Source organism: Coregonus clupeaformis, chromosome 14 (genome assembly GCF_020615455.1).
Source record: "Coregonus clupeaformis isolate EN_2021a chromosome 14, ASM2061545v1, whole genome shotgun sequence".
NCBI classification, from domain to species: domain Eukaryota; kingdom Metazoa; phylum Chordata; class Actinopteri; order Salmoniformes; family Salmonidae; genus Coregonus; species Coregonus clupeaformis.
In genome coordinates this window covers 910,086-927,296 of record NC_059205.1, presented here as the reverse complement: position 1 = coordinate 927,296, position 17,211 = coordinate 910,086, and the positions used below count along the sequence as shown (strand labels likewise).

Sequence of the window (17,211 nt, the reverse complement as noted above, 5' to 3'; positions counted from 1 at the left end):
AATTAGAAAAAATTGAATTGGTATTTCAGTTTACTTCCTGAATTGACCCCCCCCCCCGAATGTTTGTTTTCCAGGATATCTATGTAGCCTAAAACGTGTTCTGACGCTGACTTGTGAGGCCCACTCCACACTATGTGTTAATAATGAATTATTTCTCGTCTTGATACTGTTTTGTCGGTAATGACGTACAGAAGACACCATTTCCCACCAACCCTTCCTATTTTACCCGCACTATATTAAAATGAGAAGGTGGGGCTACAAAGACTACTCGGCGTTTCATTGGTTGGTGAGCCGGCGTTGAACGCTCGACAACGAGCTAATTCTTTCTTGTGCGTTTCTAACGTCGTCGCCGCCGCGGGTGAACAGGTACAAGACCGGTAAGAAAGAGCTTTCATTATATTTAAACCACACCTGACATAGTCACGAATAATATTTTATATGTGGAATTGAGTAAGAAGGCAAGTGATACATTATTGGTTGGATCTGTTCGTTTGGATTAGTAACTAGCTAGCTAACTAAAGTCGAGCTAGCATACCGCCGGTAAACTAGCTAGTTACACAATGCAGTGAAAAAAGGACCACGAGTTGCTTCGGCATTAGCCACCAGTTACCTGAATAATTACTTGGGAGTCTGACTCATCAATCGTTTTTGGATTCCTAGCCAGCGGAATTATTGGCATCTGTCAAATCAAAGGATAAGAAGGCCCACACGGGATTCCTGGATTTGTGATAAGATTGCTAACTCTAGATTCGGAGGTAATTTTAGCTAGACAATTTGGCCTTTGGTTGAATATAACGGTTAGCCTTTAGCTAGCGAACGTTAGCTTGGTAATTTAGGGGCCTCAATATTTCAGCCTCCAAATATAATGGTCAAGGGCGCCAGTTTCGCATCTAGTTAGTTACCGCAATTGCAGTTGGCTAGTTGATTAAATTATGGAGGATATTGGTTAAAATAGCTAACTAGGTAAATGGCAGGAAATGATTACATTACCCACCTGGCTAACTACCCCGGTTCTTCAGCGCTTACTGCTATCCTGTAAGAACGTGAACTAGCTTGCTAGGCTAGCTACAAGAAAAAGGATGCTGGTATCTGGCATTTATTGGTGTTGAGTAACGATGCTAGGCCCGGAATGCACTGGTTGCTAACACCACAGCGGCACCAATTCAATGCACGAATGATTAGCAAGTTACATACCGTCAGCGATCTTGGCGTAAAATCCAGCAGCGATGTAACCAGATATGGACTAGCAATTTTCAACGTCTCGGCTTTGATTGCGATTCATATGAATGGCAACCAATGATGTGTATAGACACTAGATTGTTAATGCGATGTAGCTAATGAGAGACTTTGAAGCCACCGGCCGCCATATTGGTGCTCCTCAGAAGGACCAGTCCTCCATAGGAATGAATGGAATTCTGCAGTATTTCAATAAAATGGTTCAAACACAAAATGACATGTATGGATTTGTTGTGGGGACAATGAAATTGGTACTCAATTTTTATATTTACTTAGTGATGTTTACATATGTTTTTTTTAACCCCTTTTGCAATAGGTAGTTAGTCTTGTCCCATCACTGCAACTCAGGTAGAGGCGAAGGTCGAGAGCCACGCCACGCGTCCTCTGAAACACGACCCTGTCGCACTGTTTCTTGACACACTGCTCGCTTAACCCGAAAGCGTCGTAGAGCCGATGGGACAAGAACATCCTAGGCTCGAACCCGGGTCTCTATCGACATTTTAGTCATTTTAGCAGACGCTCTTATTTTTATATTGTTTATACTGGCCCCCCGTGGGAATCGAACCCACAACCCTGGCGTTGCAAGCGCCATGCTCTACCAACTGAGCTACACGGGGCCCACTGCGATGCAGTACAAAAATGGTTGTGGCTTCAAAACAGTGCCCCCAGTATGTTAGCTAGGGTTAATATATATCATTGATGTCAACTAAGGCTGGAAGGGAGGACTTGCAAGCCATTCCACTAAAGCCCAATCAAGCAGGGCTTTATCAGGGTTAAATGCATTGAATTTGTCATTTAGCTGGTCAGCAACAAGTCACCATGAATCTAACAAACAGGCGACCCCCTTAATTCAAGCAGTTATATAACGTTACTCTTATGCTAACTAGTGGAAAATAGGTGTACACCCAACATTGGCTTGCTACTCTGTTCCATTGTAGGCGCTGCATCAAACAATACAAAATGACTTTCACCTGAAGACTGCTTAGCTACCGCATTAGCTTCTCGGATAATCCAGATGCAGGCAACACAACATTACTGACCCAGTTTCCCCTACTTTGTTCCCCGTTCGCTGTGTCTTCAGGTTTAATTTAGTCCTCCAGGTCCGCAGCAGCCATGCCCTCCGACCTGGCCAAGAAGAAGGCGCAGAAGAAGAAGGAAGCTGCCAAATCCCGGCAGAAGGCCAAAAAACCAGGAGAGGACGGAGAGGGAGAGGGACCAGAGCAAGGCCAGCAGAATGGAGCCGAAAGCAACGGTAATAGTTGCCAATTATAGAGAAACTAAAGGGCTCAAGTTTAAATCCTCTTCAGTTACTTTAGGTGTTCAGAGATGTATTTGTATTCTTCTTGCACTAAATCGCTCTTGATTTGAGCGTCTGCTAAATGACTAAAATGTAATGTAAGTGGGTGGTTGTTACCTCATGTTAAATATGGGTTGACTGGCACGCATATGTCTTGTCAGTGGAGATGGGTAACCCTTTTCATGTATAAAAAAATTACTAACTAAACGTCCCGCTGTGTCACAGGTGTGGATATCCTGACCAAGGAGATGGACGAGTTTGAGCTGAAGAAAACTGAGGCACGGGCAGTGACCGGCGTGCTGGCGTCGCACCCCAACAGCACAGACGTCCACGTCGCCAGCTTGTCGCTCACCTTCCACGGGCAGGAGCTGCTGCAGGACACCAGCCTGGAGCTCAACTCGGGACGCCGCTACGGCCTCATTGGCCTCAACGGCACTGGTAAGTCGTTACCGCCACCTGGGTCTTGTTCACTAGGCATAAAACGGAAGAAACCCCTCTGAAACAGCATTTTGGGTAGGAAACGCTATTTTCCATTTTTTGTTGCAAATTTTTTTGTTGCTACGGTGTGCTCTAATAAACACGACCCAGCGCCTTTGGGACACCTTTTTGCTACGTCAGTTTCCGTGGTGGGTACACCCGTCTCTGTGGGACGCCTTTTTCAACCAACTCAGCCGTTTTATTGGAACTATCACCACCTTTATTTAGAAATACAAATGTGATCTCTATGGGGACTCTAAAATGACACATTCACAAATCTTTCTACTTTTCCAGGTAAATCCATGTTGCTATCAGCCATTGGCCACCGCGAGATACCTATCCCAGAGCACATTGACATCTACCACCTGACCCGCGAGATGGCGCCCAGCGACAAGACGGCCCTGCAGTGTGTCATGGAGGTGGACGAGGAGAGGATCCATCTGGAGAAGGAGGCAGAGCGCCTGGCCTCCGAGGACTGTGAGTGTTTTGCATCCACCCCTCGCTTACTTTGTCCAACCAGGAAGACCATCGCTAATAGTGTCTCAAATGGAGCAATTTAGATTTGTTCCCGTTTAGCAAAACATTTTGTACCTTGTTGTGGTGACTTCTATAGTGAGTCAGGTTTTGCGTGGGGATATTGTGATTGCTTTATAATGATTGCTTGGTTGTAGTAGTTTATAGAGTATTTCCACGTTACCATGGGAACTGTGCTCAATGTGGCAGCTTCCCTTCCTAGGCGTGGTACACTACCTCCCATGTCCCGAATAGTCCTACAGAATGTGTTGCCTTCATGATGTAGCATCGGGCGAGGGCACAAAGGCTTATTTGGTGGGATAACAACCGTGATTACACCCCCCCAACCAGTTAAAATGAAAACTGTAGAGTAAAAGTTCCCTTCTTTCTCTCCACCACTCCCTCTCTCCACCACTCCCTCTCGCCCTCTTCTTATCCTGCTCCTCTCTTTTTCACTCTCTTCTACCCAAATTCTCATCTGCCTTCTCTTTTCCTACTCCCTCTCTCTCTCTCTCTCTCCTTTTTCTCTCTCTCTCCCCTAAAGCCGAGTGTGAGAAGCTGATGGAGCTGTACGAGCGCCTGGAGGAGCTGGATGCAGACAAGGCGGAGGTGCGAGCCTCCCAGATCCTCCACGGTCTTGGCTTCACCGCCCCCATGCAGCAGAAGAAGCTTAAGGACTTCAGTGGAGGCTGGAGGATGCGCGTCGCTCTGGCCAGGTACAAAACACACCCTGTACAATACAAAAGCCTGGGCCCGTATTCATAAAGCATCACAGAGTTGGAGTGCTGATTTTATTGGATCCGTTATTTAACTTTTGAATCGTAACAGGTGGGACCTGATCCTAGATCCGCAATCCTACTCTGAGACACTTTATGAATACAGGCCTTGAGCCCAGTCTTTTTCATAGACACTCTCAAGCATCGCTGCAGAAAACTGTCAGATCTTCATGAAAGGGGTAGGGGCCGGGCTGCAAGGGTTCTGAAGGGCGGTTTGGAATTGGGTAAATAACATCAAACTTTCTTTTCCACTTGTTTACTTGAATAGATAACTTAGATTCCTAACAAAACACTCCAACTATGGGATATATTTATAAGGCTTTGGGCTCAGAACTGTTTGGAAATGATGTAAAGAAAGGCCGAATGATAGCGGCACCGCCAAGCAGTATGTTTACAGTGCAACGTCGCAGTGACAAAAACGGACCGAAGCGTTTAACTGATCCCTACAGTTCTGTGCACGCCTCTCTTGTGTTGAGTTTCACTTTGCCCAAATGCTTTTAGTCATAAAAACAATTATAGATTTAAAAGGTGTAAGATGTTAAATATCTAAATCACACCTAAAGAGTGAATAGGTGTTTTTCATTCGCAAATGCCCTGTTTTTCATGTTTTGGGGGGGTGGGATAGGCGCCCCCAAAAAAAGTAACTGTTTTAAAATTCCTAACCTGGGTCTTGTTTGTGTTTTCCTGGAATCCAGAGCCCTGTTCTTGAAGCCCTTCATGTTGCCTAACCTGGGTCTTGTTTGTGTGTTCCTGGAATCCAGAGCCCTGTTCTTGAAGCCCTTCATGTTGCCTAACCTGGGTCTTGTTTGTGTGTTCCTGGAATCCAGGGCCCTGTTCTTGAAGCCCTTCATGTTGCCTAACCTGGGTCTTGTTTGTGTGTTCCTGGAATCCAGAGCCCTGTTCTTGAAGCCCTTCATGTTGCCTAACCTGGGTCTTGTTTGTGTGTTCCTGGAATCCAGGGCCCTGTTCTTGAAGCCCTTCATGTTGCTGCTGGATGAGCCAACCAACCACCTGGACCTGGACGCCTGTGTGTGGCTGGAGGAGGAGCTTAGCCAGTAAGGCCATTTACGTGTGTGTGTGTGAGCTGTAGGACATTACTTTTATTAACCTGAAAAAGCCACCTTAGATTGGTTGAAGTCAGGTTTCTGCTATGACCTACTGTGGTTTGGATTGATCCATAACTCCAGAGGTAAACTGGGGAAAAAAATCATGTAAACATTGTTGTTTTCCGCTATCTACTCGTTTTTAAGCTATTTTTTGCTGCTGTGACATGATGTAAACAAAAGGCCGAATTATAGTGTCCCTGCCTGGCAGCGTGTTGTCAGTGTGTTGTCAGTGTGTTGTCAGTGTGTTGTCAGTGTGTTGTCAGTGTGTTGTCAGTGTGTTGTCAGTGTGTTGTCAGCGTGTTGTCAGCGTGTTGTCAGCGTGTTGTCAGTGTGTTGTCAGCGTGTTGTCAGCGTGTTGTCAGCGTGTTGTCAGTGTGTTGTCAGTGTGTTGTCAGCGCGGGGGCGCGTTGACAAAAACTAGACCGAAGCGTTTATCTGATCCCAGCAGCGTGCCAAAGAGTATAGAATGGATGCCAAAGGGTTTGTTAGTTACATTTACGTCATTTAGCAGAGGCTCTTATCCAGAGCGACTTACAGTTAGTGCATACATTTTTCATACTGGCCCCCTGTGGGAAACGAACCCACAACCCTGGCGTTGCAAGCGCCATGCTCTACCAACTGAGCTACAGGGGACTACTAGTTCCAAGATGAGATGTTTTAGACATTGCTCATGAAGTTTCCTCATCTGTGCTAACCACTAGCTATATACTTTGACTATAATCCCTGACATTGGATGAAGAATCCCCATGTTTGGTGTAACTCAAGATTTGTCTGTATTTTGAAGTGTCCACATTTTTTTCTCTCTCTCCAATTTTAACAGATTCAAACGTATTCTGGTCCTGATTTCCCATTCGCAAGACTTCCTTAACGGCGTGTGCACCAACATCATGCACTTACACGAGCGCAAGCTGAAATACTACACGGTAAGAGCAGCTCCACTCTGCCATGAGCCAACATGGACCAATGAGGTGTTTATCTGGTTTAGAATAATTTTACATTTACATTTTAGTCATTTAGCAGACGCTCTTATCCAGAGCGACTTACAGTTAGTGAGTGCATACATTATTTTTATTTATTTTTCATACTGGCCCCCCGTGGGAATCGAACCCACAACCGCCATGTTCTACCAACTGAGCTACATCCCTGCCGGCCATTCCCTCCCCTACCCTGGACGACGCTGGGCCAATTGTGCGCCGCCCCATGGGTCTCCCGGTCGCGGCCGGCTACGACAGAGCCTGGATACGAACCAGGATCTCTAGTGGCACCGCTAGCACTGCGATGCAGTGCCTTAGACCACTGCGCCACTCGGGAGACATACCCGGGCCTAAAATTAACACCGGCCACCTGCCAAACGTGGGTAGATTTTGGCATTGGCCTGTAAGTATGTCTAATTCACCAGCCGCGTTGGCGCGTGGTCACACTCGGGGCTCTACAGTTTGAGCGTTTTAATAAAAATAGTCAAGTATGGGCACAAGGTTGAGTTGTGTTTTTATAGCAAAATAAATATTGCAGTAGCTGTTTTCAAAGTATTTCTGACGTTTTGTTTCATATCTGGTAATGCACAAAGAAATGTGAATCCTAACGTTATAGTTATCCCACCTAGCGCAGCAACACTGCCTGGCTGGGGGGGGCTGTGAGTGCTGAAAGATTAGTTTTTAGAAACAGCGGCATAAAAGTTGGTCTAATTTACTCAAGTGGCTGGTAGATTATTTGTATGTGTGTGTAGCAGTGAAAAGTTTGGACTCATTCAAGGGTTTTTCTTTTATTTGTAATTTTTTTTTACATTGTAGAATAATAGTGAAGACATCAAAACTATGAAATAACACATATGGAATCATGTAGTAACTAAAAAAGTGTTAAACAAATCAAAATATATTTTATATTTGAGGTTCTTCAAATAGCCACTATATATATATATATTATATTATTATTATTATTATTATATAATTTTTATTTATTTTTTACCTGCCACAGTGGCTGATATACAAAAGTTAGTTTTAGGCCCAGATACTTACTCAGACTTCAACCATCTACTTGTTTTATATTGTATTTGCCCTTGGTGAGTTACTCTGAATAAAAGTTACTATAATCAAGTCATAAGAACAAAGGAAAAGGACTCCAGTGTGCGAGTACATCCCATTTCAAGTGTAAAATGGTACTCATGTAAAAACTGTTTGTTTACTTCCTGGTTAGGGCAACTACGACCAGTACATAAAGACCAGGGAGGAGCTGGAAGAGAACCAGATGAAGAGGTTCAACTGGGAGCAGGACCAGATCAAACACATGAAGGTATATAAGATTCACTTTCTCTAAACACGCTTCCTCATACACTAGTGGTTTGGCAATATTTATGTGAAAGTCGGGCTGACGGCAGTAATATGTGATGGATCAGGCCATAGTGATGGGTTATTTTGGAACCACCAGCTTGGCTTGGTCGTTTCATCCAAACCGTTTTAAAGTTCAATAAAGTAGTGTGACACACGGTGATGAGAGGGAGTGCTTCACCAAACAGTTATTTTTGTAAACCTCCCTCATCTTTCTCTCCTTACACCCCACCAGAACTACATAGCCCGGTTTGGGCACGGCTCAGCCAAGCTGGCTCGTCAAGCCCAGAGTAAAGAGAAGACGCTGCAGAAGATGGTGGCCTCTGGCCTGACTGAGAGCGTTTCCAATGACAAAGTAAGTCTGTTCAGTGACTTTGACTCGGTGGATGAAGGTGACAGTGCTTCCCATTTTATAGGGTAGAAACAGGTGCTCTTTTTTGTGTGTAACTAGTTTTGACTACAGCCCGGGGCAAGTCACATGGTCAGAACATTCTCTGGACCATAGTAAAAGTGGATATTATGGAAGGCAGGTCCCCAGAGTTTGGGTGATCTCTATTTGAGAAATTTCTGAACATTAATTCACAGCCATAGTTATGGTCAATTGTGATGCAGAAAAGTGTACAGTGGATGCCACGGGGTTAGTCAATTACAGGATAACAGATTTATTTTATAGAATTGCAAAAGAGAAGCCATAATCCCATAGCTCCATTCAGGGTGGTAGGCCACAAGGCAGGGATCAGACAATCTGCAAATCATCCTGAACTCCTACCTCAGAACTGAGGACAGGAAGCTCATTCTTCTTCTTCTCTTTTTGTAGACCCTGTCATTTTGTTTTCCTCCCTGTGGGAAGATTCCCCCTCCGGTCATCATGGTCCAGAATGTCAGCTTCAAGTACTCTGATGACCAGGTAGGTGATTGTCAAACCTTCTCTCACTTCTGCCTAACTGAATGTTTATCTATTTGTTTTTATTTATGACAAAAGAGAAATTCCAGCTCCAAACTATACTCAATCATGTTTTTCACTATGGTTTGTGTGAATTTGTCTTGTGTTTTTTCCCTTGTTTTGACGTTTCAGCCCCATATATACAAGAACCTTGAGTTTGGCATAGACCTCGACACCCGAGTGGCCCTTGTGGGGCCCAACGGGGCCGGGAAGTCCACCCTGCTCAAACTTCTCACTGGAGAGGTGAGTCTTGGCATTATGATTTATATATGGTAATTTAGCTAACTAATTGTTCTGCTGTTCGGCCATGCCATGAGGCGTTACCTTAAAGTGGTACCATTTTTACTGATAAGTGAGGGTCAATGAGTAGAAACCACCTGTAAACTGTCATTTTTCTATTTTCTGTTCAGTTGCCTATGCTAGTAAAATGATTTTCAAATGTTTTTTAAATGAATAATTTGTGGGCACTTTCGATGGCTCTTCAACTTATCAACTTATCAATGTTTCTGATCAGACATCCCATCCCGGTCCCCTGTCCGCCCCTGCTAACGTCCCCTGTCCGCCCCTGCTAACGTCCCCTGTCCGCCCCTGCTGACGTCCCCTGTCCGCCCCTGCTAACGCCCCTGTCCGCCCCTGCTAACGTCCCTGTCCGCCCCTGCTAACGTCCCTGTCCGCCCTCTACGCTCCCTGTCCGCCCCTGCTAACGTCCCTGTCCGCCCCTGCTAACGTCCCCTGTCCGCCCCTGCGCACGTCCCTGTCCGCCCTGCTAACGTCCCCTGTCCGCCCCTGCTAACGTCCCCCTGTCCGCCCTGCTGACGTCCCCTGTCCGCCCCTGCTAACGTCCCCTGTCCGCCCCTGCTAACGTCCCCTGTCCGCCCCTGCTAACGTCCCCTGTCCGCCCCTGCTAACGTCCCCTGTCCGCCCTCTGCTAACGTCCCTGTCCGCCCTGCTAACGCCCCCTGTCCGCCCTGCTCGCGTCCCTGTCCGCCCCTGCTAACGTCCCCTGTCCGCCCCTGCTAACGTCCCCTGTCCGCCCCTGCTAACGTCCCTGTCCGCCCCTGCTGACGTCCCCTGTCGCCCCTGCTACGTCCCCTGTCCGCCCCTGCTCAAGCGTCCCTGTCCGCCCCTGCTAACGTCCCTGTCGCCTTGCAACGCTCCCCTGTCCGCCCCTGCTAACGTCCCCTGTCTCGCCCTCTGCTACGCCCCCTGTCCGCCCTGCTAACGCCCCCTGTCCGCCCTAACGCCCCCCTGTCCGCCCCTGCTAACGTCCCCCTGTCCGCCCCTGCTAACGCTCCCTGTCCGCCCCTGCTAACGTCCCTGTCCGCCCCTTGCTAACGTCCCTGTCCGCCCCTGCTAACGTCCCCTGTCCGCCCCGCACGCCGTCCGCCCCTGCTAACGCCCCCTGTCCCTGTCCGCCCTGCTAACGTCCCCTGTCCTGTCCGCCCCTGCTACGTCCCTGTCCTGTCCGCCCCTGCTAACGTCCCCTGTCCGCCCTGCTCGTCCCTGTCCGCCCCTGCTAACGTCCCTGTCCTTCCCCCTGTCCGCTCACGTCCCTGTCCTGTCCGCCCTCTACGTCCCCTGTCCTGTCCGCCCCTGCTAACGTCCCCTGTCCGCCCCTGCTAACGTCCCCTGTCCGCCCCTGCCGCCTGTCCGCCCCTGCTAACGTCCCTGTCCGCCCCTGCTAACGTCCCTGTCTTCGCCCCTGCTACGTCCCTGTCCGCCCCTGCTACGTCCCCTGTCCGCCCTGCTAACGTCCCTGTCGCCCCTGCTAACGTCCCCTGTCTCGCCCTGCACGTCCCCTGTCCGCCCCTGCTAACGTCCCTGTCCGCCCCTGCTGCGTCCCCTGTCCGCCCCTGCTAACGTCCCCTGTCGCCCCTGCTTCGTCCTGTCCGCCCTGCTACGCCCCTGTCCGCCTCTAACGCCTCCTGCCCGCTACGTCCCTGTCCGCCCTGCACGTCCCCTGTCGCCCTGCTAAGTCCCCTGTCCCCCCTGCTAGCGTCCCCTGTCGCTGCTACGTCCCTGTCCGCCCTGCTGCGTCCCTGTCCGCCCCTGCTCGTCCCCTGTCTCGCCCTGCTACGTCCCTATCGCCCCTGCTACGTCCCTGTCGCGCCTGCTAACGTCCCCTGTCCGCCCTCTATCGTCCTGTCGCCCCTGCTAACGTCCCCCTGTCGCCCCTCGTCCCCTGTCCCCTGCTAACGTCTGTCCGCCCCTGCCGCGTCCCCTGTCCGCCCCTGCTAACGTCCCCTGTCCCGCCCTGCTACGTCCCCTGTCCGCCCTGCTAACGTCCCTGTCCGCCCCTGCTCGCGTCCCTGTCGCCCTCGCTAACTCCCTGTCCGCCCCTGCTAACGTCCCCTGTCCGCCCCTGCTAACGTCCCCTGTCCGCCCCTGCTAACGTCCCCTGTCCGCCCCTGCTAACGTCCCCTGCCCTGTCCGCCCCTGCTAACGTCCCCTGTCCTGTCCGCCCCTGCTACGTCCCTGTCCTGTCCGCCCCTGCTAACGTCCCCTGTCCTGTCCGCCCCTGCTAACGTCCCCTGTCCTGTCCGCCCCTGCTAACGTCCCCCTGTCCTGTCCGCCCCTGCTAACGTCCCCTGTCCTGTCCGCCCCTGCTAACGTCCCCTGTCCGTCCGCCCCTGCTAACGTCCCCCTGTCCCTGTCCCCCTGCATGTCCCCTGTCTCGCCCCTGCTAACGTCCCCTGTCCTGTCCGCCCCTGCTAACGTCCCCTGTCCTGTCCGCCCCTGCTAACGTCCCCTGTCCTGTCCGCCCCTGCTAACGTCCCCTGTCCTGTCCCCCTGCTAACGTCCCTGTCCCTGTCCGCCCCTGCTCCGTCCCCCCCTCTAGTCCCCTGTCCGCCCCTGCTACGTCCCCTGTCCGCCCCTGCACGTCCCTGTCCCCGCCTGCTGCGTCCCTGTCCGCCCCTGCTAACGTCCCCTGTCCGCCTGCTAACGTCCCCTGTCCGCCCCTGCTAACGTCCCTGTCCGCCCCTGCTAACGTCCCCTGTCCGCCCCTGCTAACGTCCCCTGTCCGCCCCTGCTAACGTCCCTGTCCGCCCCTGCTAACGTCCCTGTCCGCCCTGCTAACGTCCCCTGTCCGCCCCTGCTAACGTCCCCTGTCCGCCCCTCTTCACGTCCCCTGTCCGCCCCTCTAACGCGTCCCTGTCCGCCCCTGCTACGTCCCCTGTCGCCCCTCTAACGTCCCCTGTCCGCCCCTGCTACGTCCCCTGTCCGCCCCTGCTTCTCCCTGTCCGCCCCTGCTAGCGTCCCCTGTCCGCCCCTGCTAACGTCCCCTGTCCGCCCCTGCTAACGTCCCCTGTCCTGTCCGCCCCTGCTAACGTCCCTGTCCTGTCCGCCCCTGCTAACGTCCCTGTCCTGTCGCCCCTGCTAACGTCCCTGTCCGCCCTGCTAACGTCCCTGTCCGCCCCTGCTAACGTCCCCCTGTCCGCCCTGCTAACGTCCCCTGTCCGCCCCTGCTAACGTCCCCTGTCCGCCCCTGCTGCGTCCCTGTCCGCCCCTGCTAACGTCCCTGTCCTGTCGCCCCTGCTAACGTCCCCTGTCCTGTCCGCCCCTGCACGTCCCCTGTCCTGTCCGCCCCTGCTACGTCCCTGTCCGCCCCTGCTAACGTCCCCTGTCCGCCCCTGCTACGTCCCTGTCCGCCTCTAACGCTCCCTGTCCGCCCCTGCTAACGTCCTGTCCGCCCCTGCTACGTCCCTGTCCGCCCCTGCTAACGTCCCTGTCCGCCCCTGCTAACGTCCCCCTGTCCAGCCCCTGTCCGCCCTGCTAACGTCCCTGTCCGCCCCTGCTACGTCCCCTGTCCGCCCTGCTTAACGTCCCCTGTCCGCCCTGCTAACGTCCCTGTCCGCCCCTGCTAACGTCCCCGTCCGCCCCTGCTAACGTCCCCGGTCCGCCCCTGCTAACGTCCCCGGTCCGCCCCTGCTAACGTCCCCGGTCCGCCCCTGCTAACGTCCCCGGTCCGCCCCTGCTAACGTCCCCTGTCCGCCCCTGCTAACGTCCCCTGTCCGCCCCTGCTAACGTCCCTGTCCGCCCCTGGCACGTCCCTGTCCGCCCCTGCACGTCCCCTGTCCGCCCCCCTGCTAACGTCCCTGTCGCCCCTGGCTACGTCCCCTGTCACGCCCCTGCAACGTCCCTGTCCGCCCCTGCTATTGTCCCCTGTCGCCTCTGCTCACGTCCCCTGTCCGCCCCTGCTAACGTCCCCTGTCCGCCCCTGCTAACGTCCCCTGTCCGCCCCTGCTAACGTCCCCTGTCCGCCCCTCTAACGTCCCCTGTCCGCCCCTGCTGCGTCCCTGTCCCTGTCCGCCCTGCTAACGTCCCTGTCCTGTCCGCTTCGTCCCTGTCCTGTCCGCCCCTGCTAACGTCCCTGTCCTGTCCCTTCTAGCGTCCCTGTCCTGTCCGCCCTGCTAGCGTCCCTGTCCTGTCGCCCCTGCACTCCCTGTCCTGTCCGCCCTGCTACGCTCCCCTGTCCTGTCCGCCCCTGCTCCCTGTCCTGTCCGCCCCTGCTAACGTCCCTGTCCTGTCCGCCCCTGCTAACGTCCCTGTCCTGTCGCCCCTGCTAACGTCCCCGTCCGCCCCTGCTAACGTCCCGGTCCGCCCCTGCTGCGTCCCGGTCCGCCCCTGCTAACGTCCCGGTCCGCCCCTACTGCGTCCCGTCGCCCCTGCTGCGTCCCCTGTCCGCCCCTGCTACGTCCCGGTCGCCCCTGCTACTCCCGGTCCGCCCCTGCTAACGTCCCCGGTCCGCCCCTGCTAACGTCTCGTCATTCTTTGTCCTCAGCTCCTCCCTACTGACGGTATGATCCGCAAGAACTCCCACGTCAAGATTGGCAGATATCACCAGGTAGCATACCATTTTAAAGTGCACTAATAGCCTAAACTGTCTTTGACAAGTCTGTCAGAAACCTTTAATTCATGTATGTTCCTACAATGCCAAATTTGGAGTAGACTGCAAATTTTGAGAGAGAAAACAATGGAGCTCCACCAACTGATTCTGTGCTGTGGTTATGAAGGGATGGTCAGTGGCATCTTTTGTTTTTTATTGTATTACTTGAAGTTAAAGACGTCCTCCAGTGATTTTATTTTTAACTTATGGTTGAAAAGCGACATCCCAATTTATAAATAGTGATGTCCATACATTAACACCTTGGAGTTGATGTCTGCGCCCCTGTGGAAATCAAATTAGCATTATAAAAAAAATCCCCATCAAAATCTGTCAGTTGAAGCTAGAGATCAGGTTTGTTTTGCAATCCTCCGCCGATGTCGCCCTTCTGCATCTGCGGTGAAAGGTGGCAGAGACAGCGGTGTTTGTCAGAACATGAGACATCCCGAAATTCGGCCTTCTCACGAAAACGTCTAGGGTCAGAACGGTTTGGTCTACCAACTTTCCCCTCTATGGAAAGATTACTCGCACAAACACGATGGTGTTCTCGGTTTTGCTCTATGACCCCCCACCCCCTAACAAGCGTCACGGGACAACTTCTGAAGTTAGACATTTTTACAAATCTGCCTGATTCACATGGCTGAACCTACTCTTTATTTCCTCTCTAAAGCATCTAACAGAGCAGCTGGAACTCGACCTCTCACCCCTGGATTACATGATGAAGTGTTACCCAGAGATCAAGGAGAGGGAGGATATGAGGAAGATCATCGGCCGCTATGGGCTGACGGGCAAACAGCAGGTCAGTTTGATCATTAGTGATCCTTAAAATATTGTCATGTTGCAGACCTGTTTTCAAATACTTTGAACGTTTGATTGAGCCTGTCTGGCATGCCAGGGGAGTGGGGTTTGTACTTTTGGGACTATTCCATTATTTCCATTTGCACCATGCAAGCTCCTAGGGTAGCTTAAGTATTTGGCAAAAAAATGATTTATATTTGAACCCAGGTCTGCAGGGTTGTAGTCAATTTAAATTCAACTCAAGTCTGTAATTAAATTAAAACCCTATATATGAATTGGGGGACTGTCTTACGACAATTGACATTACATGTTAGTCATTTAGCAGACTCTTATACAGAGTGACTTACAGGAGCAATTTGGGTTAAGTGCCTTGATCAAGGGCACATCGACAGATCTTTCACCTAATTGGCTCGGAGATTGGAACCAGCGACCTGTCGATTACTGGCCCAACGCTCTTAACCACTAGGCTACCTGCCGCCCTAATTTACTGACATTGGTGCCAATTTTCTGCATTTTCCCAGGTGAACCCCATCAGAAACCTGTCTGACGGGCAGAAGTGCCGGGTGTGCTTTGCCTGGCTGGCTGGGCAGAATGCCCATATGCTCTTCCTGGACGAGCCCACCAATCACTTGGACATCGAGACCATTGACGCCCTGGCCGACGCCATCAACGCGTACGAAGGCGGTATGATGCTGGTTAGCCACGACTTCAGGCTCATCCAGCAGGTGCGGATCAAAGAATTGGAACACTATTTTGTATGAAAGGGTTGCTTTTAAATACACTAGTGGACCACTGCCACACTGTCTGAATACACCGGTGCTGCACTGTTAAAATATACTCCTCCATGCCATTGGGACACTACTGCTGCACCATTACACTCCACCAGTATACAGTACCGGAGTCAACATTTTTTTTGAATGGGCTTATCATAAATAGTCCTAGTTTACATATACTTACGGGAATTCTTTTTTGGAAGAACTGGGATTGATGCACATTTGTCCCTATTCAACCCCATTTCTCCTTTTCTCCCTAGGTGGCCCAGGAGATCTGGGTATGTGAAAAGCAGACCATCACCAAATGGAACCGGGACATCTTGGCTTACAAACACCATCTGAAAAAGAAGATTGACAAAAATTCGCATGGTGTATAAAAATTATAAAATGAAACGACCTCCCCAGATTCAAGACTGTGGACTCCCAATTTCCCATTCCATCTTCACTTGACTATATATCTCAAAAAGCATGTTGCTCCATTTCTAGATGCCCAATTCCTTACTGCTTAAAGCCTCTTTACAGGCTGCTGGAAGGTTGTGGTGCGTCCTAGTTGCCTTCCATTGCTACCCCTTCAACAGGCATACATACGGTATATTGATTTCTCTGAATTAAAGTTTTAAAAAAATATATGTATCCATTAATGTAGTGGAGAAGATGTGCACTTTGTTTTTAATTCACGGTTCATTACTTTTCCACAGTTCAGAACTAGTAGGATACAAACTGCCAGCAGGGTTGGGTAGGTTCTAAATGTAATCCGTTAGTTACTAGTTACCTGTTCAAAATTGTAATCCGTAACTTTTGGATTACCCAAACTCAGTAACGTAATCTGATTACTTTCGATAACTTTCCCCTTGGGAGGCATTAGATTAAAATGAATCATAAAACACATTTGTCGTCATCAGTGGTCTCTGACTTGTGGTCGGACTCGCTCAGGTGGAACAAATTTTAACTTTAACCTTTTTTCAATGCTGAATTGAATGTCATTGAGAAAGGTGTCATAATGTATTTATTTTTTCCGCAATCATACGTTCTGCATTAAAAAGTAATCCAAGAAGTAATCTAGTTTTTCAAAAGTGTGTAATCTGATTACAATATTTTTGCTGGGACTGTAACTGATTCTTTTTTTGTAATCAGTTACCACCTATACCGTTTTTTTTTTTTTTCCCTTTTACTCTAAAAGAGCTTTTATTGTCATTATTTAACACTGTACCTGCAATAATTGGAATGTCTGAATAAAGGAGCAAAATAACTGACATGGTTTGTTTTTAGTAACATGATAATTTTGATTAATCAGTAAGTTGACAAAGTGCTTTAGCATAAATTAATGTGCTTTTTCAGTGTCTTTTTAGACTTTTGAATTTGTGTAGATCATTTGATTGAGCGTTAAGGCGCCCACATACTAGGTTTGGTTTACGCCAACATCTGCTTTGCATACTCTCTTTAAAAGACATTTGCTTGAAAAGCAGCAATATTATAATTTGTCTTGAGATGACATAGCAACAACAGCCAGTATACACTTCCTCAAAATAGTCAACTAAGATAAATCAAGAAATCTGTCATACATTGACATTTTTGCCAAATCGGTCTGTCACGCAATTTTACATTAAGATGTTTGGGGCAGTATTTGTCAAGTGAAATGTGCATTAAAAACTAGTCTCTTGTTGAATGACAAACATTTCATTGAAGAATCCCGTCCATAGTTGCCACTCCAATTAGTAATACTGTTGACCTTCACATGGTCATGGCTAGAGGGATCTATCTTTTGTCAAATATGGGCAGTGCTACTTAAGGAGATGGGGAAACTCCATTGGAATCGTATTTAACGTCCAAACTGTTAATTTCATCCGATCCAGAAGCCTGAATCACCATCAGTTTGACAGCCTTCTCAGAGAGAAAGACCACATCTATGGCCTGCCATACCACACTGAGGTAAGATGGTTAAGCCGAGGTGCTGTGCTGAGGCGTTTCTTTGACGAGAAGAAATTGAACAGTTCATGGAAGAAAAGGGCAAACCAGTGTTAGAATTTCATTCCGCAGAATGGATGCAGGACCTTGCATTTATGGTGGATGTTACAGAGCACCT

General features: G+C 50.0%; 1 protein-coding gene across 1 annotated transcript; it reads left to right on the top strand.

The window, feature by feature from the left end:
* The first annotated feature begins 291 nt into the window (after window positions 1-291).
* Window positions 292-16,381, top strand: LOC121580588 (ATP-binding cassette sub-family F member 2-like). Its single transcript, XM_041895549.1, has 15 exons — window positions 292-377; window positions 2,318-2,488; window positions 2,759-2,971; window positions 3,305-3,487; window positions 4,068-4,239; window positions 5,259-5,354; window positions 6,226-6,328; window positions 7,599-7,694; window positions 7,965-8,084; window positions 8,547-8,636; window positions 8,805-8,915; window positions 13,456-13,518; window positions 14,228-14,356; window positions 14,877-15,080; window positions 15,389-16,381. The coding sequence occupies exons 2-15, from the start codon at window positions 2,350-2,352 to the stop codon at window positions 15,503-15,505; spliced, it is 1,836 nt and encodes a 611-aa protein (XP_041751483.1). The 5' UTR covers window positions 292-377; window positions 2,318-2,349; the 3' UTR covers window positions 15,506-16,381.
* Window positions 16,382-17,211: the final 830 nt, after the last annotated feature.